General features: G+C 46.2%; 1 protein-coding gene across 1 annotated transcript; it reads right to left on the bottom strand.

Moving 5' to 3' along the window:
* Positions 1-78: 78 nt before the first annotated feature.
* haao (3-hydroxyanthranilate 3,4-dioxygenase) lies at positions 79-17,364 on the bottom strand. Its single transcript, XM_057342517.1, has 10 exons — positions 17,023-17,364; positions 16,850-16,928; positions 15,008-15,091; positions 14,248-14,354; positions 13,707-13,796; positions 13,569-13,612; positions 8,114-8,259; positions 7,504-7,569; positions 1,068-1,150; positions 79-771 (listed from the first exon to the last, which is right to left on the bottom strand). Exons 1-10 carry the CDS (start codon positions 17,109-17,111, stop codon positions 696-698), a joined length of 864 nt encoding a protein of 287 aa, XP_057198500.1. The 5' UTR covers positions 17,112-17,364; the 3' UTR covers positions 79-695.
* Between the last annotated feature and the right edge of the window lie 7,536 nt (positions 17,365-24,900).

Here is a 24,900-nt window from a genome sequence, read left to right on the forward strand (position 1 = left end):
GAGGTACTGTACACATTTCTAATAAATGCGGTATTGTATGTGCAGTGTAGTCCAAAAGTCTGAGACCACACTGAAAATCTGAGAATCAAAATCTATTTTAAACTTGTAAATAAATAGAAAGCTTAAGGGGGAAAAATGATGCTGAAAAAACATACAAGTATTTCTAGATTATATCAAGTGTAGCCTACGTTTTTACAGTGATGCAAAGATGTACAGTTTTTTTTAACTCAAATTGTTATTTTCATTTGTTATAATGTGTATTTATAATCAGCATTATTAACATATGTGGACTCCATTGTATCCCTGGCACTACTAAATTTGGACTGAATTTTGGCTTTAGCCAAAACAAAAAATTCACCTTTTTTATTTGCTCTGTACTCATATGAAATGACTGTGTAACTGGCACGTAATTCTGATCAAAAATACACTTATTATATATAAAGAATTTGTAGATTTGGTTTTCTGCCTAAAGTTGTGAAGCTTATAAAGATAATAGTTACGAGAGTGTTTAAAAAGTAAAGTTTCTTGGCACATTTTAAAGTCCTTTATTTTAAAAAGTCAACATTTTTTGTTATACTAATTGAAAGTCTCTTGACATCTAATAGCAATCGATAATTAAAAGGGTCTAAATATTACAATATATACATTGTTATAAAGATAATACATCTGGTCATAAAATTTCTTGTTTATAAATCTCAATAAGGTCTCTTCCTCTCCGGGTCTTGCGCAACATACAAAGTAACACAATACGGTGACCGTTTCCACTGATACCTATGGAATCCACACACAAACAGTGATGTTTAGAAAACAGTTGTCATTTGTCAAACTAATATAAATATTTACTTCTATTGTTAGTGTACATGTATAGTAAAAAAACAACTAACTAACCTCACTTAGGACAAAACTGTCAGCTAAATGAATACATGGAAATGTAAATATTTATCCACAGATTTATTCCTGTTTTTAAGTTCTGTTAAGACTATCCATTAATGTGGATAAATGATCAGTTTTGTTAGATGTAGCTTATTACAACCATTCATTCAGGCACAAATTAAAAGCACACTCACTTGGTTCCTCCAAAGATAAGGAGACAGTCTCCTGCAGAGAGGTTATAATCTTTGCCATTCATGAAGACTTTGGATGATCCCTCCTAATAGAAACAATAAAAAGTGAACAAAATTCAAGTATTAGGCTAAAGTAAGCATATGATACCACAACTTGATCAGATTCACATGCTACTGTATTTAGGCATGCGCTAGAATAATATAACCATGTGTTTGGGAATGGCATAAAACGTCTTGGTTACGGATGTAACCTCAGTTCCCTGATGGAGGGAACGAGACGTTGTGTCGAGCCGACAGATGGGGTTCGCTCTTGAGAACCTATCAACTTCTGACTAGTTTAGAAAAGGCCAATGAAATTGGCGAATGAAATTTGCATGCCGGACTCTGCCCCCGGATATCCGTGTATAAAATGGAGACGGCGTGCTGCATTCATTCACCTTTTGGTCTGAGGAGACTGAGCATCCCTCGACCGCTGCGGTGGGCAGCCAGCATTGTGGCAAGAAGGACACAACGTCTCGTTCCCTCCATCAGGGAACTGAGGTTACATCCGTAACCAAGACGTTCCCTTTCTGTCGGTCTCTCGACGTTGTGTCGAGCCGACAGATGGGGTTCCTATGGAAAACGCCACAGCGCTGTGCCGCGTCACAATCTCTAGGGGACCGACGCTGACTGGCCTGGGCGAGTCAGACGTAAGCGCCAGTGCGAAATTGTACCCGTCCAGTGGGGAGGTAGGGGTCCCAGAGCTTTTTGGGAAAAAGGTGGGAAGCCCCTGCCACCGGCCATCACGGGCAGAGGCCTTGATTCTCTAACAGCGAGAAGCCGCCCAGCACCATAAGGGCCACTGGGTAAGCATTATCCCCCCTGGGGGAAAAACGCTACAGAGAGCACCATCCTACCATAGGGAGGAATTAGTGCAGACACCACATGGTCTCACCATCAGGGGAGAACTCATGGGAAAACGTGCGGACTGAAGGAGTTAACCGCAAGGTGGAGGTCCACCTAGGGAGGTCATTGGTTGCCGAGGTGGGAACCATTGATGAGGATACATCAGACGGAACTGCCCACGGGGGGGTTTACCACATCTGGAGCACTAGGTCCGGTTAGAGCTATGTGGTAGATAACGCAACCGTTCCCGGCCTAAGGAGGCAGGGCTGCTCTGCCCAGCTTGCCCCCAGGAGGGTGCTTAGTGATGGATGGAATGCCTGTTCTTTACCCAGTGGGGAAAGAAGGGAGGCGTAATAGCCGCTGATCCCCCTAGAGGAAGGGGGAAGGGCTTTCGCAGGAGTACGCTCTACCGGCTGCCGGTCCTACACGTTGCCCTGCAGGACGCGGGCTGACACCGGTTCCACGCGTAGGTATTAGAACCTCGCGAAGGTGTTGGGCATAGCCCAACCCGCAGCTCTGCAGATGTCTGCCAGAGAGGCGCCCTGAGCCAGTGCCCATGAGGAGTGTGCCTCACTCCTAATGGACAGGGGCAATCTTGAGATCGGTATGCCGTAGCTACGGCATCCACGATCCAGTGCATCACCTCTGTTTGGAGACAGCCCTCCCCTTCTGCTGACCTCCCGAACAGACAAGAGCTGCTCAGAGCTTCTGAAGCTCTGTGTGCGGCCAAGTAGAGGCGCAACGCACGTACTGGACACGACACGGATGGGGTTGGGTCTTCCTCCCCGGTGGGGAGCGCCTGCAGGTTCACCACCTGGTCTCTAGGGGGAGTGGTGGGAACTTTGGGGACGTAGCCGGGCCGGGGTCTCAGGATAACGTGAGAATCACCGGGCCAGAGTTCTAGGTAATCTGTGTACACGGAGGGTGCTTGTAGGTCCCCTACCCTCTTGGAGGTGAGCGCCATCAGGAGAGCCGTCTTTATCGTGAGGTGAGAAAGAGGGTACAGAGCGCGGATGAGGCGGTAGCCTTCTCGCGCCCCCTTAGGAACCTAATGACCAGGTTGTGCTGTCCCAGAGGCTTCCCAGCAACTGGGTCATGATGAGCGGCCACATACACTCCCAGTGTGGAGGGGGGAGAGGTTACTCTCCAGTCTCTCTTGAAGAAGGGACAGCACGTTCCCGATCGAGCAACTCCGTGGATCTTCTCTTCAAGAACAGCACCAGGATGAGAAGAGGCGCCACTTATGGGCGTATAGCCGCCTAGTGGCCGAGGCCCTAGTCTGAGTGGTGTCCCAACCTCCGGGGGTGGGCCACTCAGGATCTCCTCGTCCCGTCCAGACATGGAAGTTCCAGGGGTCTGCCTGGTATGCCGTAACGTGCCCTTTCCCCTGGGAAAGGGGGTCCTTTGCCAGGGGGATCGGCCAGGGGGGAGTTGTTGTCAAGAGCCTTACCTCCGAGAACCAAGTCCGGTTGGGCCAATAGGGCGCAACTAGTACCACTTCATGCTCCTCTTCCCTGGCCTTGCACAAGACCTGTGCAATGAGGCTCACTGGGGGGAAGGCATACTTCCGCTTACCTGTGCGCTAGGGTATCCGTGCCGAGGGGTCCCTCGGTCAGGGAGTGCCAAAGCGGGCAATGGGAGGAGTCCGGGAAGGCAAACAGGTCCACCTGCGCCTGGCCGAACTGCTCCCATATGAGCTGGACTGAGCGGGGATGGAGTCACCACTCTCCACGAGGCGTCGACTGACGAGAGAGTGCATTGGCTGTCGGGTTCAGGTCGCCTGGGATGTGTGTGGCTCACAGGGAGCTGATCACCTGCTGACTCCAGAGGAGGAGGCGTCGGGCGAGTCGTGTTAGCTGCCATGAGCGAATGCCACCCTGACGATTGATATACGCCACGGCAGCTGTGCTATCCTGACCGGACCAGCACATGCTTGCCCTGCACGAGAGGTTGCAACCTCTTCAGTGCAAGTAGCACAGCCAACAACTCTAGGCAGTTGATATGCCAGCGCAGTTGGGGGCCCGTCCACCGCCCCGACACTGCGTGCCCGTTGCACACGGCACCCCAACCCTGCAGGGAGGCATCCGTCATCACCACGACGTGCCTTGACACCTGCCCTAGGGGGACCCTGTCCGCAAGAAGGTCATTGAAGACCAGGGGGTCAGGGTGCGTCGGCAGAAAGGCGTGATGGCCATACGCCTGCTGCCGGTGTGCCACGCTCTCCAGGGAACCCGACTCTGTAGCCAGTGTTGGAGCAGTCACATGTGCATCGACCCGAGGATGCCATGTGCTCAGGAGCCTCTGAAAGTTTCAGGGGGACCGCTGACTGCCTGAAGTGTTTCAGGCAGTTCAACACTGACGGAGCGTGCTCTGAGTCAGTCACGCTGTCATGGAGACAGAGTCGAGTTCCATACCGAGAAAGAGGATGCTCTGCACAGGGGAGAGCTTGCTCTGTTCTCGGTTGACCTGTGGTCCCAACCGATCTAGGTGCTGGAGCACTAGGTCCCTGTGTGTACGCAACAGATCTCGCGAGTGTGCCCAGATGAGCCCGTCGTCGAGATAGTTAGTACCCGCACACCTCTCTCCCCGAGGGGAGTGAGGGCGGCTTCCACGATCTTCGTGAAGACTTGTGGGGACAGGGACAGACCGAAAGGGAGGACTCTGTACTGATATGCTCGCCCTCGAAAACGAGACATAAAAGTAAGCGTCCTTGAGGTCGATTGCCATGAACCAATCTTGACATCTGGTAGACGCCAGGATGCGTTTCTGCGTGAGCATCCTGAACGGCAGCTTGAGTAGGTGCCTGTTCAGGGTATGCAGATCTAGCAACCCCCCCCCTTTTTTGGGGACGATGAAGTACGGGCTGCAAAACCCGTTCAACATCTCGGCTAGAGGGACGAGCACGATCGCTTGCCAGAGGGTTGGTGACCCTGGCCCGAAGCACGGTAGCATCCTTGCCTCTGAATGAGGTTGGGAGGATGCCCCGAACTTGAGCGAGCGTCTGACGAGTTAGATCGCGTAGCCAAGACGGATCGTATCCCGTAGCCACCGTGACGGTTTGGGGGCTCTAGTCAGGCTCCCAGGGACCGAGACCGGGGCTAGGGGTACGATCTGCTTTATCGACCTCCCAGGGGGTGGTTCGATGGCTGGCAGTGCGGATTCCTTGCCGTGGGGAAGCCCCCGGGGAGGAGATTGGCTTTGCTGACTTACCTGCCTGGCGATAATGCAGCACAACGCACTGTCGACTGAGAGTGCTGAGGGCTGCTGATTATCCTCGACATTGGGTCTCGCCGTGACGCAATGTCGAGTTGCCGAACACCGTCGCGTAGAGGGTGAGAGCGGCTGTGATAAACACCCAGAGAGAGAGGAAACTCTTAAGAGAGTGGGCTGTTGGGACGGGGCAGGAACCATCCCGGATCGACCACCCAGCGATGGAATGGCTGGGGTCGGGCCCGATGGTATTCTCGATCTCCCTGGGGTCTTCCCATGAGGGCCGCTTCTGCTTTCGCCGCGGCTGCTGATGGGGTGATGGTCTCCTCTTCGATGTCTCTTCCGGGGGGCCACCTGAGTGGGAGCCGCCAGAGCCGGAGGGCGTCGAAGAGGACCAGGGCTGCAGGGAAGCAGACGGTGCACGGGACTTGACGGCCGAGGGCGGCCGAGTCGCGGCTGCTTCTTTACTGTCGAGAACTGCGGCTCAACAGTATCACCAAACAGCCCCCCTTGCGAGATTGGTGCGTCGAGAAAGCGGACCTTCTCAGCGTTACTCATCTGTGCAAGGTTCGGCCAGAGGTGTCTCTCATGGACCACAAGTGTGGACATCGCCTGACCCAGGGCCCGCGCGATCACCTTGGTCGCCCGTAGAGCGACGTCGGTGGTGGCGCGGAATTCCTGCATAAGCGCTAGGTCGGTCTTACCCTCGTGGAGCTCTCTCAATGCCTTGGCTTGGCAGGAGCCATAGCGTGGAGAGAAGAGGCAGCTTGGTCTGCCGTAATGTAAGCTCTCGACACCAGAGATGCCGAGACCCCACATGCTTTGGACGGGAGTCTAGGTCGAGCCCCCCAGGTGGCTGCCGCCTGCGGGCACGAGTGCACCGCGGCGGCATACTCCACCTGGGGGACATCGACGTATCCTCTAGCTGTCTCACCCTCGAGGGAAGAGAGGGTGACAGAACTTTGTTTGACGTGAAACGTGCCGGAAAGAGGGCGTTCCACATCTTACTAAGTTCCTCATGCACATCCGGTAAACACGGCACTGGGGGCGGGCGCGGCTTGGAGCCGCGCTCAAACCCGAGGCGCCATGTAGCCAGCCGCGCGCTAGGAGAGCGCTCATGGCTGCCCGGGAAAGCATGGCTGACATTTCGACGTCCGCTTCTTCCTGGGCTCGACCCCCGAGGGAGGGAGCCCGAGGAATCGTCGGAGTCGGATGGCAGTACGTCACCCCCACAACGTATCCACAATGTCTGCCCCAGCGTACTGGAAGCAGACATCCTGTCCGTCCCCCTCCTCGATGAGTGTGTTGCACCCATGAGAACAGCGGGACATGCCACGCTGGAGAAATTTGCTCTTTTAGAGAAAAAAACTCGAACACTTCTGGCACTGCCGAGACGCCCAGGGGAAGTCGCTGCAGGAAGGGACCGTCCGCTGCATGATGTCATAAGTTTCCAGCAGTAATTCGGCGTAGAGTTTGAAGTCTTAAAGTCGATCAGTGTGAAGGCTCCGAAGAACAAAAGGTGAATGAATGCAGCGCGCCATCTCCCTTTTATACCCAAATATCTGGGGGCGGAGTCCGGCATGCAAATTTCATTCACCAATTTCATTGGCCTTTTCTAAACTAGTCAGAAGTTGATAGGTTCTCAAGAGCGAACCCCATCTGTCAGCTCGACACAACGTCGAGAGACCGACAGAAAGGGAACCCTGTGTAAGGCTCGGCAAGAGATTCATCGGATCATCACCTGCCAGGGGAAAATGGGTTAGGGAACAAAAAGTAAAATTTACAACCCTGAAGACTAATAAAAACTGTAGAAAATGTTTTTGAGTCTGCAAAGAGATGGAAACAGATCTAAAGGTTAAAAAGACAACAAATTATACCGTAAAATGTATTTTTATAAGAATCAAGCACGTGTTTAGCACATGCATTATAGTGAGTGACACAATGCCACATTTGCATCGAGTGAGAGGTGTGGTGCTGCGACTAAAACAGCAAGCTTGCATTGTGCTTTCACACCTCCGGCATTTCTGCTGTGTAACAGCAATGCAACAGCTCAATAAAGACACTTCAACATAAATAAATAAAAAGCTAACAGAAGTGCAGTTTCCATTTGTGACAATATAGGTTTTCATAAAATCTGATTAATAGGAAAAGCTTTATACTTACATACTGTACAAATGAACCAAAGACTGACACATGGGACGTTTAAAGCACAAGATGGATCATGATTGGATGAGAAGAATGAATAAAATGCAGTACAACTGCAAGTCTTACTACTAGAATTAATGTGTTGTCTTATGTTTCCAAAAAAATAAATGATTGACATGATGTGAAGAATTATGTTTACCAGCTGCCAGATCCAGCCATCAGTAGGTCTCTTAGATTCAGATGTCCCAGGACCAAAGAGCAGAGTCTAACAGGTAAAATGTCAAAGTCAGCATATGCATTACTGTCATGGCAGGATACTGTATTACGGCTTGTAGCTGTTACTAAGTAGAATAAGCACTTTTTGAAGTATTATTGGAAGCATTAATGGAAATGAGATATCATTTGTCAGATATTACTAGTAGTTTTGGATATTTCATTAAGATACAGGCTCAGCAACGCATGGGGAATTCAAGTAATTTAAGATTTTGAGACATCATTAACAAGTCTGCCATCTAGTCACTGTTGGATTTAAAGTTTTAGCATATGCTGCCTTCTGTATGTTTATAAACCAGGACCTCACATTTTTGTGCCCTATTGGGTCATTTATAATTGGACAGGACTTAAATATATACATATATATATATATATATATATATACTTATTCTTTTATTTTAAGAACAAGCACTTATGTTAATGAAATTGTGCTGTAATCTGTGTCAATACCCACAATGGTGATCGTTCACAGTCGGACATGGAGTTATGATCTGACCATTGAAAACTGATCAGTTTACATGACTCCTTCTCCTCACCTCAGTCTCAAACTGTGCTCCAAACATGTCCACCGGCAGACCGCTGGCCAGTGCGGGTTTCTGCTTCTCCACCCACTCTCTGAAGCAGAAAGGTGTCATAACGTTCATGGTGTTGAGTGGGTATGGGGCTGGCTTGATGGGTTTAGCTGCAAAAATCAAAACATAGTTACTAAAATTAAGATAAAAAATATTATTTTTTTATTATTGAGAGTATGATTTGATTAATATTGATTTAGTGATTTACTGGACGTTTAGCAGTTCCCCTTCAGTCAGTCTCTCGACGTTGTGTTGAGAGACAGACTGGGGTTTGATCTTGAGAACCAATCATCTCCGAGAGGAATTTTAAAATGCCAATGGGCTTGGCGAATGGCACATGCACACCAGTCCCCGCCCCGTGCATATGGGTATAAAAGGGAGATGGCGGCGGCCATTCACTCATCCTTTGTTCTTCGCAACCTGCGTGGCTTATGTCAAGCATTATCTCTTCATTATCTCTAGTATTCAACGACTTCTACTGCTGGATTTACGATGCAGAGCAGCGGACTTCTCCCTCCTGATAGCGGACTTCCCCTGGGCGTCTCGGCAGCGAGCTACAGATCTAAAAGAGTAAATTTCTCACAGTTGCTAGTGAGGTGTCCTTGGGTGTGACAGACTCATCCCTGAGTCAGATGGGCATGACACCTGCGTCACATGCGTCACATGCTTGGGGCTCAAGCATGCTGAGGCAGGATATGTCGATCTGGCATGTTCTGTGTGTGAGAACATGGCGATTAAGGTGTTGCGGTCACGGCTGGCTACGTTCTTTGTGAGCGCTGCAGCCACCCCATCTGCTTCCCAGGCGAGTTATTTCCCTGGACGGTGGGGCGGCAAAAGGCTATGTCGACAAGCCTGCAGACAGCTGCCACCTGGAGGGGGTCAGCCTAGACTTCCGTCCAAGGCTTGTAAGCTTTCTTCGACACTCGTGTCGAAGGCTTACAACACTGCAGGATATGCTGCTTCCGCCCTCCACACTATGGCGGTACTTCAGGTTTTTCAGGCTAAAGTCCTGAAAGACCTGGATGATGGGAAGGCCGACCCAACTCGCATGAATGAGTTATGCTCAGCCACTGACGTCGCGCTCCTGGTGACGAAGACCACGGCACGTGCCTTGGATCAGTCGATGTCCACACTTGTGGTCCAAGAGAGGCATCTGTGGCTCAATCTTGCACAGATGGGTGACACCCAGAAGGCCCGCCTTCTGGATGCGCCCATCTCGCAAGCTGGGCTGTTTGGTGACACCGTGGAGGATGTGTCACAATGGGGCAGAAGCAGGCTGAGGCGATCAAGCAGATCCTGCCGCGCCGTGACCTGGCCACCTATCAGTCATCCTGGTCCCAAGTGTAGCCTACTTCCCAGCAGCCCGCCTCCCCGCGGCAGCTCCTCTGGATCCAGGGCCCTCTCAGAAGATGGCACGCCCGAGACGCAGGCCCCCGTGGATGAAGGCATCTTTCCCCCATCATCAGGCTGCTAAGAAGACCTCTAAGCGGCCCTGATGGTAAGAACCCAGGGAAGAACCCAACATCGGGCCCGACCCCGGCCATACCAGCGCCCACGGGCCCGGCGCCCACATTCTCACAGAAAGAGTGTTTCTCCCTGAATTTTCTCTCTGCACAGCACCCTCGACTCGACGGTGTCATGGACGAACCATGTTGCCGACCGCAACCTCCACAGGACGTTGCGTCGGTCAGCGACAACAAGCAGGTAAGTCAACAGCACCGTCGACCTCCCCGGGTTCCGCCCCGTGCGAGGTGACCGCTCTGTCAGTCACTGAACCATCCTCCCACGGCACGGTGAAGCAGATCATCCCTCTAGTCCCGCTGTCACAGTTCTTGGACGCTTCTTGGCAAGAGTGCACCAGCCCGTCACGCTGGCTAGAGAAGACGATCCGTCTTGGTTATGCGATCTAGTTCGCCAGATGCCTGCCCAAGTTTCGGTGCATTCTACACTCTGCGGTTCGAGGGGAGAACGCTTCCGTGCTTCGGGCCAAGGTTGCCTGCCTTCTGGCGAAATGTGCGATCAAACCCGTCCCTCTAACCAAGATGTCTTCCGGGTTTTACAGCCTGTACTTCATAGTGCCCAAAAAAGGTGGGGGGCTGCGACCCATTCTGGATCTGCGCCTCCTGAACAAGCACCTACACAAGCTGCCGTTCAGGATGCTGACGCAGAAGCGCATCTTGGGCTCAGTTCATCACCAGGATTCGTTCGTGGCAATCAACCTGAAGGACGCGTACTTTCATGTCTCCATCCTCCCTCGGCACCGACCATTCCTGCGGTTCGCGTTTGAGGGAAGAGCGTATAAGTACAAGGTCCTGCCCTTTGGTCTGGCCCTGTCTCCTCAGGTTTTTAATAAACTCATGGAGGCTCCCTTAGCTCCCCTCAGGGAGCAAGGCGTGCGGATACTCAACTATCACGATGACTGGCTTATCTTGGCACACTCGCGAGATGTGTTGTGTACGCACAGGGACCTCGTGCTCCGGCACCTAGACCGTCTGGGCCTACAGGTCAACTGAGAAAAGAGCTAGCTCTCCCCAGAGCAGAGCTCCTCTTATCTCGGTATGGAAGTAGACTCTGTCCATATGTCAGAGCGTCTCACCAACGAGCGTGCGCAGTCGGTGCTGAACTGTCTGAAACTTGTCAGGCGGACTCCAACGGTCCCGCTAAAACATTTTCTTTGGCTCCTGGGGCACATGGCATCCTCGACAGGGGTAATCCCTCTCGGGTTGATGCACATGCGTCCGCTTCAGAGTCATGTTCCCTGGACGACGTGGCACACCGGCACCAGGCGCACGGGCACGCAGCATGCAGTATCGGGGCAGTGGACAGTCCACGGCTGCGGTGGCACATCAACTGCCTAGAGTTGCTGGCTTTCCTTATGGCACTGAGGAGGCTCCTACCCCTCGTGCAGGACTAACACATGCTGGTCCGGTCGGACAGCACGGCTGCCGTGGCGTACATCAATCACCAAGCCGGCATACACTCACGGCAGATGTCACGACTCGCCCGACGCCTCCTCCTCTGGAGTCAGCAGGTGATCAAGTCCCTGCGAGCCGCTTTCATCCCAGGCAAACTGAACCAGACAGCCGATGCGCTCTCTCATCAGGGGACGCCCCGCGGAGAATGGTGACTACATCCCCGCGCTCATATGGGAGCGGTTCAGCCAGGCGCAGGTGGACCTGTTTGCCTCCCTGGACTCCACCTATTGCCCGCTTTGGTACTCCCTGACCGAGGGACCCCTTGACACGGATGCCTTAGCACACAGCTGGTTGCGAGACAAGCGTAAGTACGCCTTTCCCCCAGTGAGCCTGTGCAAGGTCAGAGAAGAGGGACATCAAGTACTGCTAGTTGCGCCTTACTGGCCCAACCAGACTTGGTTCTCAGACCTGATGGCTCTCACAACCGTTCCCCCTGGCCGATTCCCCTGACAAAGGACCTTCTGTCGCAGGGGAAGGGCACGATGTGGCACCCCAAGCCAGGCCTCTGGAATCTCCATGTCTGGCCCCTGGACGGGACGAGGAGACCTTGAGTGACTTGCCGCCAGCGGTCAGAGAGACCGTCCTGCAGGCCAGAGCCCCCGCCACTAGGTGTTTATACACTTATAAGGGGCGTCTCTTCTCGTCCTGGTCTTCTTCCCATGGAGAGAACCCACGGAGTTGCCCGATCGGGACAGCGTTGGTCTTCCTACAGGAGAGACTCGAGAGTAACCTCTCCCCATCCATGTTGAAAGTGTATGTAGCCGCTATTGTCGCTCATCACGATCTTGTGGAGGGTAAGTCTCTCGGCCAACATGACCTGGTCACCAGGTTCCTTAGGGGCGCGAGAAGGGTGAATCCACCTCGACCACGCTCCATACCCTCTTTGGACCTTAATGTAGTCCTTCAGGGCCTTTGTACGGCCCCTTTCGAGCCCCTCAGAGATGCCAGTCTTTCTCATCTGACGATGAAGATGGCACTCTTGATGGCGCTCGCTTCTATCAAGAGGGTGGGGGACCTCCAGGCATTCTCCGTGTCCCATGGGTGCCTAGAATTCGGGCCCGGTAGCTCTCATGTTATCCTGAGACCCCGGCCAGGTTACGTGCCCAAGGTTCCCACCACTCCCTTTCAGGACCAGGTGGTGAACCTGCAGGCACTCCATGTTGGTGTCTCCACATGTAACCTCTCTTTGTGGTAGGATGTGGCCTCCGTAACACACTCTTCAACGAGGAGAGCAATGTTTCCCCAAAGTTCCTAACGGCACCGGGCGGAGTCTCGCTAATAGAGACGAACGCCACTGTCCGTGATGACCGTCGGTACGAGCCTCTCAGGGTATACTACTAGTACTGATCCCACTTGAAGATTACATCTCGCAGTAGCGCTCACTTGTGACTCGCTAGTCCAGTCAGTTTCGCTCCACTGGAGGTCGTGATACGGCTCAGCGCTGTGGCATGTAGAGATACGTTCCTAGTCTGTCTCTCAGCACAACGTCGAGAGACCGACTGAAGGGGAACGTCTCGGTTACGACTGTAACCTCCGTTCCCTGATGGAGGGAACGAGACATTGTGTCTTCATGCCACAACGCTTTGCCAACCCGCTGCAGCGACCGGGAGATGCCTCTCAGGTTTCTCAGCCCAAAAGATGAGTGAATGGCTGCCGCAATCTCCCTTTTACACCCGTATGCACGGGGCGGGGGTTGGCGTGTGTATGCCATTCCCATTGGCGTTTTAAAATTCCTCTCGGAGATGATAGGTTCTCAAGATCAAACCTCAGTCTGTCTCTCAACACAACGTCTTGTTCCCTCCATCAGGGAACGGAGGTTACAGTCGTAACCGAGACGTTTTGCTGCCACTTTTAAAAGGGTTTCTCAGCAGTTCACTCATCATCAGTCACTGTATAGATTGTGTTGTGATATTTCAATGGCACTTTCATCTAGACAGGGCGTTCACTTCACCATATATTTTACTCGCTCCACTCATTGAAAATGAATTGAAATGCAGCAATTTTTGGCCTGGTAGCTCATTGCAGCCTCTCTCAGTTTAGCTGCTATCTTTCTGTGGCTGAGTAAGATGAGTGATCTATCCATTAAAAAGTGTCTTCAGCTGCTAGAAGCCAAAAATGGAGGATGGATGGATGAGAATAATGCCGTATACTGTACAATATACTTCGACACATCTTACGTGGTTTATGAAAAAATCAGGAATCTTCCTGGCATCAATCTTGAGACATTTTACATGCACAGTGATCCATTTCACTATTTAATCTTCATTTTTATTGGAATGTAATTAAATTGTATAATCAATTATTTTTTTCATCTGCATACAACAATGCAAAAGTAATAAATAAAACTACAATAAAATGATTTTAACAGCTAACTGTGTTCTTGCTTTGTGGAAGTTGTTGTTTGATGTCTGGCATCATGAGTCAGATAAGAGAAAAGTATCCACCTGGGTCAGGCCTTCCTGTTTTATGCTGTTTGGAATCCATAAACCTGACATACACAAATGCAATCCCTGTGTTTGTACACATGCATACGCAAACATTAAAAAAGGAAAAATATTTTTAGAGAAGTCTAAATGACTTACTCTTTTATGACGGGAACAAGTTGGGTTCCGAGGTTTTCACAGTAGAACCAGCGCTCAAATAAGACATCAGTGGTATTGTCCACATAGTACCTTGAGTAAAGAAAATTCATTCAATTCACATATTAAAGAATTGTTTTGAAGATGGAGGTACTCACTGAAATATTTTCTATATAATGGCTTTCATTTACTATTATACTTCATAATAAACAAATATGTAAACAAACCTACACTCACCATGGCAAATAATAAATATTGCACGCAATGGTACATTTTTCACTAAAAGATTTTTGTTAATCATTTCATGATTAGTTATATTGGTTTTATTGGTTTAATTAAGTAAAATTGTAATCTTTCTAAGGACGCTGGGAGCCTGATTAAGTAATCCCTGGGGATCAGGGTGTTAGAGCATGCATCATTTCTCTAGTAGAATGAATAGGGTCATGGAGCAGATAAAGGTCACAGTTAAGATTATGATCAAAATGGCACTCATAATTCACACGTTTGTTTATGATTCGGAGGTCACATTTAATATCTGGGGTACCTGAGCCCATCTGTTTCTGAGTCGAGTCTTCCCCTTTCCACCACCAGCCCAACTGTGTTTGCCTGTCTCTGGGGGGAATGTGGAATCCGTGCTGGAAGTAGGAACATCTGAAAACCACAGATGAAACCAGACTATTCAGTGTAGCACACGTCAATAAATACACCTCTTTCATGTTTGTAGGCCCAAGGGTGTTCTTATTTGTTTCGATGAGATTTTACTCCTTAAATTCCTTACATTTAAAATAATAAAATTAACAGGATAGTTCATCCAAAAAAGGAAAATTCTTTCATTCACTCATTTGTATGACTTTCTTTATATGCAAAACACAAATGAAGATGTTTTGAAGTACATTGGTAGCCCCACAACATTGGTCCCCATTGTCTTCCATTGTATGGACACAAAACCATAAAGGCATTTCTCGAAATATCTTTTAAAGGTTTCGAACAACATGAGCGCCAGTAAATTATGAGATTTTTTCAACTATCACACATTAAAGTATAAAGCAACATACGTATAAAGTATTTTTACATGAAGTATTTGGCATTGACATGGGATATTCTTTAAATGCTAGTAGTCTTATTATCAGGCAGAAAGCTGAAAAATTAAAGCAGCAATAAGTCTTAGTTTGCTCTCCGTTAAATCTGACTGTCTAGGAGGAACAATTGTCTGCGGCAGTATATGACAGATAATAATAGCAGAGCCATTTCTGAGGCAGCATGAACTGTGGGTAGTCAAGCCCGACCAGTGTCAGGATTCTCACCTCTCCCTCTCGGATATGCACATCTTTGTGCTTGCCGTTCTCGATCACTTTGAGAACCATGTCACCCCTCACCTGGTAAAAGAGCTGTAACACAAAGGGGAAGTGAAACAGGATCAGTCAGTGAAAAGAATTGTAGAATGTGGATTACACAATTTTTTGTCTTTTCTTGTAACCATGACTTGTATTACAAATGTACCGCTGTTGTAACAGAAGCTCTTCTTATTTTGTGATTTAATTCATATACCTTGGAATAAGAAGATTTATGGCAGATTAGGTAATAGCTTTGGGTTCCTGTAACTCAACCCAGCTCTGATGCCAAGGTGCTTGTCTAGCAAAGGTCATATGTTTAATTCCCAGAAAAAAAAGAAAATTGATAAAATGCATACCTAATGCATTGATAAATGTAAATTCAATTTCGATACAGGATCCTTTAGCACAGCCACTGCTTTTTGACTGAAATTTTTTATCATTCTGTTCTATGAAATGTAAATGATTCAGTAAATCTGCCCTTAAACCTTAACAAATCCTACACTTAAATGGCACTCAACTGTAAACTTTTGTAACATGTTGTGTCTAGAAAACCTTTTCAATGTGTAGATTTTCTGTACACATGATCGCTGTTGTAGTTAAGGATGGTTTGCGCTGACCTCTAGTGACCAAAACTAAAGCATTACCCATTCCAAAGAGAACAGTCTGGCACACCAAAACTAGAGCATCTTTTCAAAGGTGTGACATTGTGGGCTGCTCAGCAAGAGACAGTTATATTCACTTCCTCCTGATGTTTGATTTTTGAAATGACATTTGCCTCTGTTCCATAAAAGTCTTAATTAAGGCTCGGGGGTGAATTCACTAATAATGAATTCTACTCGCTGAGAGTGTTGTTAATTTGCACAGACATTGTTTTAGAATTCGATTCACTAAAGTAATTATGCAAATCAGAGCTAAACATCATTTGCATGAGACAATTCCCCATCTTGCATTTGGTTCATGAGTGCTGGATGAATGTGGAGAATGCAGCAGACCACTGCAAATCACCATCTGTAATAAATTGGACACTGACGGAGCAGTGCTTTAGATCTTTATTCCTCTCACTATTGTTATTTCTATTTTTCTTTCATGTTGATTATTTTGTTAGAATCGTAGTTAAATCAATAGTTGTATTATCTCAAAATATGTCAGTGCCATTGTTTTGTATCAAGATGCACATCAGTAATGGTTTCTTATAAGGCATTTTAATAAATGCAACTTAAATAGCCTAAATTAACTAAGGCATAGTCCTGGCTTAGGCTAAGCCTTGTCTATGAAACCGGGCCATAGTATCTTACATTTGGATTGAAAAGTTATTCTACAACTTTATTGCCTAACTGTAGAAAAAAATAAATGACTTATTGGGTGTCACTGTCAACCATTATAAAATTACAAAAGGGCAATAAAGTGTGAGAAACACCAAAAATATGTTTAATATATACATATACTTGAAAACATTATATAATTGCACCATCACAGAGACTTTGTCCTCATTAAATAGAGTAAAAGCACAGTGTATTAAAGGGTCAAGTCCATGTAATGCAAAGGTAGCCACTTAGTGTGTGTAAATCCTGTCAAGTAATTTAACTTTCAGCATTTCAAAGTACAGCCAAGATTGTGCTTCCAATATTAGATCATTTTTATTTATTATATCCTCCTCTATTGATCTTTTTCGCTCATTATTTATGAGAAATTTAATATCACTGCTGTTTAAAGTCTTTATTGCTTTTATCACTCGCCAGTCTACTCAAGTTAAGAAGTCTGTGATAGTAATCTTTACGTTATATTCAATGAGCAGTGTGTATAGCACCTCACCTCTTCACCTTCCTCAATGTGATAATCCTTCCTTATGTTTGGACCACCAACATACATAATATTCAACTGATAAAAGAACCTAAAATGACATCATGTAAAATGGTCAGTTGTAATGGCACATGTCAACCTTCATGAAAGATAACCGCTTTGAAAGTTAACCCAAGCTCACTTACATTAATTTGTTGCACACAGGTGGTAGAAAAGAACTCTCATTCTCAGAAATCCACTTGTCAATGTTCACATGAAGAGATGTGTTGGTCATTTTTCTTTCTAATTTAAGAATAGAGCAAGATAGATAGAGCAACAAACTTTGTGACCAGTGATTTGTTTCACCAGTGAATTCCTGACAGACAACCTGTGTTGAATAATAGGGGCGGTGCTCATGCGTATGTGACCATGAGGTTGAAATCCATGTTTACGCAGCAGTAACCTTTCAGTGCCTACACTGCAGCATTAAACATGGATTGTACAGCGAACACTTAATAGATCTAGACTGCCTGTTTTGCTTTTTAAAGTGGTGCATGACAAAAAACCTGATCAAAATCCTATATTCACATTTAATAAGAGTATTGTTTTGGGTAAAATAAGCCTAAGCAGAAATACCATTCAATAAGAGAAAACAAAAAATGTAGTAACATTTATAATACATTTTTAAATTATAAATTATATATTAATTTTAGACATTTAGATATTTATTTATTTTATTAGTATTATTATTATTATTAGTAGTAGTAGTAGTAGTAGTATACACTATACTACACTATAGTAGTAGTTCACTGTAAAAAAACAACTAGTACGATTTACTTAATTCTTTGGGTAAATTTGCACAACATTTAGACTTTCAAATTTACTTAATAAAACTGCAAAAACAACTTTACAAAAAAATTACTTTAAAGAACTCTGTGCAAAACTTGTGCAAATTTACACAAAAAAGTCAATCCTATAGTTGTTTTTTACAGTGTAGTTGTAATGTAATGTATATATATAAAGCGCACGACGAAGGAGTAGAGTTGCAAAGAGTAGTTTTAATAAATCCACAGAAGAGAAAACCACAGGAACATAAACCACACGCAATAAAACAATACCGGACAAGGAACAGAGGAGAACACAGGGCTTAAATACACAGGGAAACATAATCAAGGGAAACAGAAACAGGTGTGGAACTAATTAACAACTATGGAAACTAATGAATGAACACAGGCAAAACAGGAACAGAACTAAACCAGAACAAAACACAGCAAAACCGTGACAGTTCCCCTTCAGTCGGTCTCTCGACGTTGTGTTGAGAGACAGATTGGGTTTGATCTTGAGAACCTATCATCTCCGAGAGGAATTTAAAACGCCAATGGGCTTTGGCGAATGGCACACGCACACCAGTCCCCGCCCCGTGCATATGGGTATAAAAGGGAGGTGGCGGCGGCCATTCACTCATCCTTTGTTCTTCGGAACTTGCATGACGTACATGTCAAGCGCTCCATCTCTTCGAGATTTCTTCCAGACTGCTGGATTTACGACGCGAAGCAGTGAATTTCTCCCTCTCGGTAGCAGACTTCCTCTGGGCGTCTCAGCAGCAAGCCGCAGATATCTCTAAATGAGCAAATTTCCTCTCACAGTCTGCGCTGTCTTCGGGCATGTCTCGCAGCTGTATTCTTGGTTATGACAGACTCATCCTCGAGTCCGACGGGCATGACACATGTATTGCATGTTTCCAGCATGCAGTGGCAGGGCTCGTCGATTAAGGTGTTGCGTTCACGGTTGGCTACGTTCTCCGGAATGTAGCCGCAACCCCATCCTTTTTCTGAGCAAGTTCGACTGCCGCTTCGGCAAGGTCGACCATTTTGGAGAGCGGCGGGGGTGATTGGGGATTCCCATGGATGTCACTCCGCCAGTTTCGGCTCACGGACCATCCGTGCCCCGGCACGCTCACCTGGCTCGTCCCCGATGGGCGGCGGTGTACTGTCCCATAGCGGGCAGACTCGACAACGGGATGGGGATGAACTTTCTGTCATAACGTCGGACAGCTACCTCCTGGCATCGGATGTGGAGACCCCTTGGAGCTCCTGCCCCCCGCAGAGATGACGGCCGTGCTTGACCCAGTTGGAATCGTATTGGCCCCTGAAGTGCCCCTGTCATCTCAGGGCCTCTGGAGCCTCCACCCGCCCATTTTGGTCTATCGGATCACAAGTGGATGACGTTAAATACAGGTGTAGACGGGGTGAGAAACGTTTTGAGCTTGTCGACTTTCTAGCACTTCCTGAAGAAGTCGAAAACGCATTCGACCGGATTGTATTTGTGGTGTAGACGCTCATGTTTGAAGGACCTAAAAGGTTGGTTTAAAGACGTACAAAGCACAATGTTTTCTCACCATTCCAGACTTCTAATACACACTTGTTAGAAGTGTTCGGACGCGTCACGGCTGTCAAAGCAGAAATAAAAACCGCTGCTTTCAGTATGTTTTTCTGTCATCTCCGGTCGCGTTTATATGTAAACTGCATGCGCTTATTTCGTCCATTCGATCTAACAATTTCTGCATACAGCTGCTTAGTGCTTATGCTTTCACTGTCGTCGTCCCCTTAACGGTAAATACCTAAACACTTTAAAGTAAAAAAGCACATGATTGTTGCTGTCACTTAACTTCTCTTGTCTAACGTTAGAAAGTCAGCTCAGGGCTCACGCGAGTGCCCAGTAGCCAGTGTGGAAGACGCTCGAGACAGTTGACGGATTTGTGACCTCTCTCTTTCTTTCCGTGTCTTCTTGTGCTTGAAGGGACAAATAACGTTACATACAGAAATATGTCAAAATACCCTACTTGTATCCTGGAAAACAGTCAGTTAAGTTAATTCATTTTTATATGTAACAACACAGTGAAGAATCCGCATTCGGTTATCTGAAAATATTATTTTGCATTTTGATTATTGCATTTGATTTTATCTTTATCTAAACAAAGCAATGTTTTTAACTTGTAAGTTATATTTGCGGAAGACAAAGAGCCACGACTCCAGAAACTCAGCCAGTATAAAAATGTGTGCATCATCCGCACTCGCGGCGCTTGCTTGTGCATCCAGTCTTCAAGCTCAAAAATGCGTAAACCAATGAACAAGTGACATTTTTAGCCATAGGAATAAACAGTTTTTAAGTGTAATGAACCGCAACAGCCAAGTGACCTTCCCCAAATGACAGTTTGGGAACCACATAGGCCTACTGTGAGAGCTGGTGTCGAAAAGCGGAGTAGCTAATGGACGGACCGCCCACTATTATGATAAGTATTCCCAGTTATTACAGAAACTATTTATTAAAGCAGTGGTTTTCAAACTTTTTAAAGAGCGACCCTTAAAAAAAAAAAAAAATTAGGCAACCCACCTCTCTCTGTCTATATCTAATATAATATATAATTACGTGTGCGCGCATTTCAGTATGTATATATATATATATATATATATATATATCGCGGAGCGAGACCGGAGCAGCTAATGAGCATGTGTGTGTGCGCGTGTCTGTGTGTTTATACAACTTACTTAATGAGAAGGGTGGGCCTGCTTATTCTGCATAATCTGTTCCCAAGCTGGTTCGCAGGACGAAAGGGCAACACGCATGTCCGGAGAAGCATCCAGTTTGTTTCGCTGTCTCGTCTTCATTTTGGTCAAAACGGAAAATCCTGTTTCACACATATAGGTGGTTGTGAAGGGTAGTAGCAATAAAATGCTTGCTTTGCTCAGCATGGGATACTCCGTGGAAAGGCCTATCCAGAAAGAAGACAATTTTACTGTTTTGTGACGAGTTTTCAACGTGCTGTCATAAGTAAGCTGAAGCATTTCTGATTCTTCTTCAGAGGTTAAATTCAGTTTAGCAATTGATTCTGGAGTTTCAAAGTCAAAGGGATTTTTCACCCACTCCTTGTCTTTTAATTCACCAAACTTCTCCTTGGGAAAGTAGCGACAGAAACTGCCCGTCAGTGCATCCAGATGTGACTGAATGAGACGTGTTAAGACTTGCGACCGATTTCTTGCAAACATCATTTTCTTCAATGTGTCTCATCATTGTCGGAAACATATAGTAGCTTGCGGTTTTGAGTCGCAGCTGCCAGAGTTCGAGTGATTTCTGGAAAGCCTGAATTTGTTTGCAGTGTCTGAAAATATTGTCCTCCTGTCCTTGCAGTTTTAGATTCAGTTCGTTTAGAACAGAAAATATGTCGGCAAGATAAGACAGGGTTAAAAGCCATTTCTCATCGCGGAATGAGCTCGCGAGAGGTGACCGTTTCTCAGCAAGAAAAGCATGTATTTCATCCCTCAACTCGTACACTCGGCTGACCACCCTTCCCTTTGACAACCATCTCACATCTGTATGAAAGAGTAAATGTTTGTGCTTGGCTCCCATTTCAGTATACAAGGCCTCGAAAAGTCGGCTCGAAAAGAGCACTGCCTTTAATAAAGTTCACAACTTTGACAATGTCTTTCATCACTACTTCAAGTTCCGGTGGTATTCCTTTTGATGCTAAAGCTTCGCGATGAATGAAACAATGATTCCAAACAATGTTCTGTCCTGCTGCATCCTTAATTCTTCTGACAACTCCGCTATGTTTTCCAGTCATGTTGGCCGCTCCGTCGCTGGTGATGCCTTTGCAGTTAGCCCAATCCAGACCGCATTTAGTCATGAAAGCATTTAACTCTTCAAAAAAACGAGCTCCTGACATGCTAGAAGGTAGCGTTAGGCAGCACAAAAGATCTTCGACAAATTCTCCTTGCCAAATGTATCGAACATAAACCAGTAACGTAGCACTTGATGAAACATCAGTGCTTTCGTCCAGCTGAATAGCAAAATCTTTTGCTGACTTCAGTCTCTCTATAAGCTGGTTTTCCAAATTTTGCGCAATATCCCCAATTCGACGTGACACCGTATTGTCACTAAGAGGAATTAGTTTTGTATTAACTATGTCTAGTGCAGCAGGCAGTATTAATCTCTCTGCAATTGTATGTGGCGCTTTTTCTTTGACAATACGATATGAAACTTTATACGATGCCAGGTGCAATTTGTGATTGTGTGTTATGCTTCTGCTGAGTACCTGAGCTGATGACTGAATTTCTTGAGCCTTCCTCTGAAAAAAAGCCAATGGTTTGTCCGCCAGGTCGGCATGGCGCGTATTTAAATGTCTTTCCAGCTTCGCTGGCTTCAAACTTTCATTTGCCAACTTTTCCCTGCATATTACACACATTGGTATGGCAGCATGGTACGCGTCAGAACAGTTGACAAACCCAAACTTTAAGAAGTCATCTTTAAATGGCCTTGCTGTGGATTTCTGCTTTTTCTTTGCTGGGACATAACTGCCTTGTTGTTCCTATGCATCGCCTTCGCGGTCTTTCGTGCTGACCTCCGCTTCTGGAGGCAAGGATCGACGGCTGACGGCATTTTCAGCTCCTTCATTTGAAGAGGTCTTTTCTTGTGAAAAAATCGTAAATGGTACTTTTTGGCTTTGGCTTGCTCATGTTCACCATAAAGACGGGTGTCACGGTACTGAAGCCTTTGCATCATCTCACAGGGAGAAAGAAAAATGGCTGCGTCAACGACACTGCGTACAATTTACGTGGGTCAGGTGACACAGTGATGGATTTATGGACTTATTTTGCGTGTATTCAAATAATTTTTTTGTGTGTTTCTGTTCAAAATTCTTGTTATTGTTATTATTGTATAATAAAATTGAATTAATTATTTTACTAACATTTTTCTTAAATCATCCTGGCGACCCATTTTTTAATTTGCTTGAAAACCACTGTATTAAAGTATTGTTTTTGTCATCTCTGTCCCAACCATTTTTCAAAACAAAGTTACGCCACTGAATTTTGGTGTCATATAAGTTTGCTAATTATAATACAAGATAACACAATGGGTCAAAAACAACGATAACAACAACTATTTCTTTTTTGTGGCAGGGCCAGTGAAAATGTTGGCAGAGCAAGTAAACATTTGAATCACTGCCTGGGCCAGTTGAAAAATCCTTAGCGTTGAGCCCTGCAGCTACAACAATGCACTAGTTTATAATCTAAATTTACCTTATTTGTTTAGCAGCTAGATTAAATATAGGATTCACATATTAGTTAACAGTTCAGAGAAGTAAAATAGTTCAGGGATGGATAGTCTGACACTTAAAACCCTATAGTATTTGGTCATACCAAAAGTATGTTTACAAGTACTGTATATAAAACTTTTGTGTCGTGTTGTGTTGGTTTACTTACTGACCCGTACTCATCTCTGTTGTTTATCATTAATAAACCTGCATCATTCTCTAACTCATCTCCAGTGTTTTGTTCAGAAATCTGGTAGTGCCAGCAGCAATTGAAAAATTAAAAAGAATTGCGCACTATACTTGGCCCCCCTCTGTAAAATGTGGCCCCTGCTTTTAAAAAATCCTAGATCCGCCACTGGTGGACATGCCGTATCAATGAACACTACTTCAGCCCGTCGGGTTGGAGGATGAATCCGCCGCATCCAAGGGAACAATGGCGAGACATTATAATAATAAGGATAATCTCTTCAGAGACGAAAGAAGCGCTCAGCATAAGTAAATGCCTTGCAGGTTCCGAAGAACAAAAGGTGAATGAATGGGCACGCCATCTTCCTTTTATACCCGTATGCACGGAGCGTAGACTGGCATGCCATGCCATTTGCCAGAGTTCATTGGCCTCTTAAAAGTACAATCAGGGATGATAGGTTCTCAAGTTCAAACCTCATTCTGTCTCGACAAAACATCGAGGGACTGACAGAAAGGGAACAGTCCATTTCTCTCCAGCAGCCACTCTACAAAAGCGGCGAAGTTCTCTCGGGGGCCAATTATCAAGAAAAACGCTGCAAAAAAAATATTTTCTAGGTCCGGTATTCTGTAACGTAATGGCTATAGCACACGGCAAAGGAGTAGAGTAACAAAGAGTAGTTTTAATAAAACTACACATATTTAAAACAATACCAGACAAGGAACTGAGGAGAACACAGGGCTTAAATACACAGGGTTTGCGCCCGTAGTCGCCTATTAGACCATCCGGGAGCTGAGCAATGGTCAAATTTCAAAAGTAAATCAAATAAATGTAGAGGAAAACTAAGGCGGACATCTGTTTTTAATGTAAGTGCCAATAAATTAATTTCTGTGTGAAAATTATGACATTTTTGTTTTGATCAACGCTCACGTGTAGGTTGTTGTTAATACATCGTAGGCCAAAAAGCATACGGGTCACATGACTATAAAACATGGCGGACGCAGTATGTCTGAAATGTATTCATACTCTCATACTAGAACGTACTGTTTTATGTCATGATTCTGCCCCATCATGTCATGTCTTTCTTGGTCTTGTGGCAGAATCATGGCAAAGCCTTAGGTTTTATGTGGCGAGAGGCGTTTTGGCCCTGTAGGCCTTCCATATACTCTCTCTCCGGTGTCTCGTCTTTGGCCCCGCCACTCTCGTTCTCTCGTTAACTTCCCTTTAGTGTTTCACCCCCTACACCTGTTCCCTTGTTAATTATCCTGTCTGTCCCCCTATGTAATATCCCCGTGTCTATTGTCCTGTGTTCGTTCGTTGTATTTATGTGCTTACTGTGGTGTTTGTTGAATAAACACTCTGAAAAATAAATGTATGAACTGGCGTGTAGCCTCTTTTATTTTATTCTTCCCCCACCTCCGTGATGTAATCACTTATTTCACTATTGCCATCTAGTGGACAATAATAGGAACATCAACTAATCACTACACTTACCTGTTTGCTTTGTACTCCTGAGCTGTTTGCTGTTGTGCTTTGTTCCACGTCCTGATGATGTTGTGTCTTACCTATGATATTTCCCGAAGTCAAGTAAGTCTAGTTTAGTGTTAGTTTTTTGTAGTCATGTCAAGTGTTGTATTTAGTCTTTGTTAGTTTAGTGTAGTCAGTTTATGTTTCTGTGTTTCCCTGTTATCATGTCTTGTTTTCCCCATCGTGGGGTTTTTGTTTTGTTCGTTGTTTATTAATAAAAGTCTTTGTGTTAACCCCTTCATCCCCGCTGCCTGCAATTGGGTTCTTTCCTGTGATTCACGA

The sequence above is a fragment of the Triplophysa rosa genome, linkage group LG9 (assembly GCF_024868665.1).
Source record: "Triplophysa rosa linkage group LG9, Trosa_1v2, whole genome shotgun sequence".
NCBI classification, from domain to species: Eukaryota; Metazoa; Chordata; class Actinopteri; order Cypriniformes; family Nemacheilidae; genus Triplophysa; species Triplophysa rosa.

Excerpts from the sequence above, each read along its gene's own strand:
- haao (XM_057342517.1), bottom strand. The coding sequence starts at position 17,111 with ATGACCAACACATCTCTTCATGTGAACATTGACAAGTGGATTTCTGAG. Across the intron at positions 1,151-7,503 it reads ATGGCTGGATCTGGCAGCTG|GAGGGATCATCCAAAGTCTT; the intron begins GTAAACATAATT and ends TGTTTCTATTAG. Across the intron at positions 772-1,067 it reads CTTATCTTTGGAGGAACCAA|GTATCAGTGGAAACGGTCAC; the intron begins GTGAGTGTGCTT and ends TGGATTCCATAG.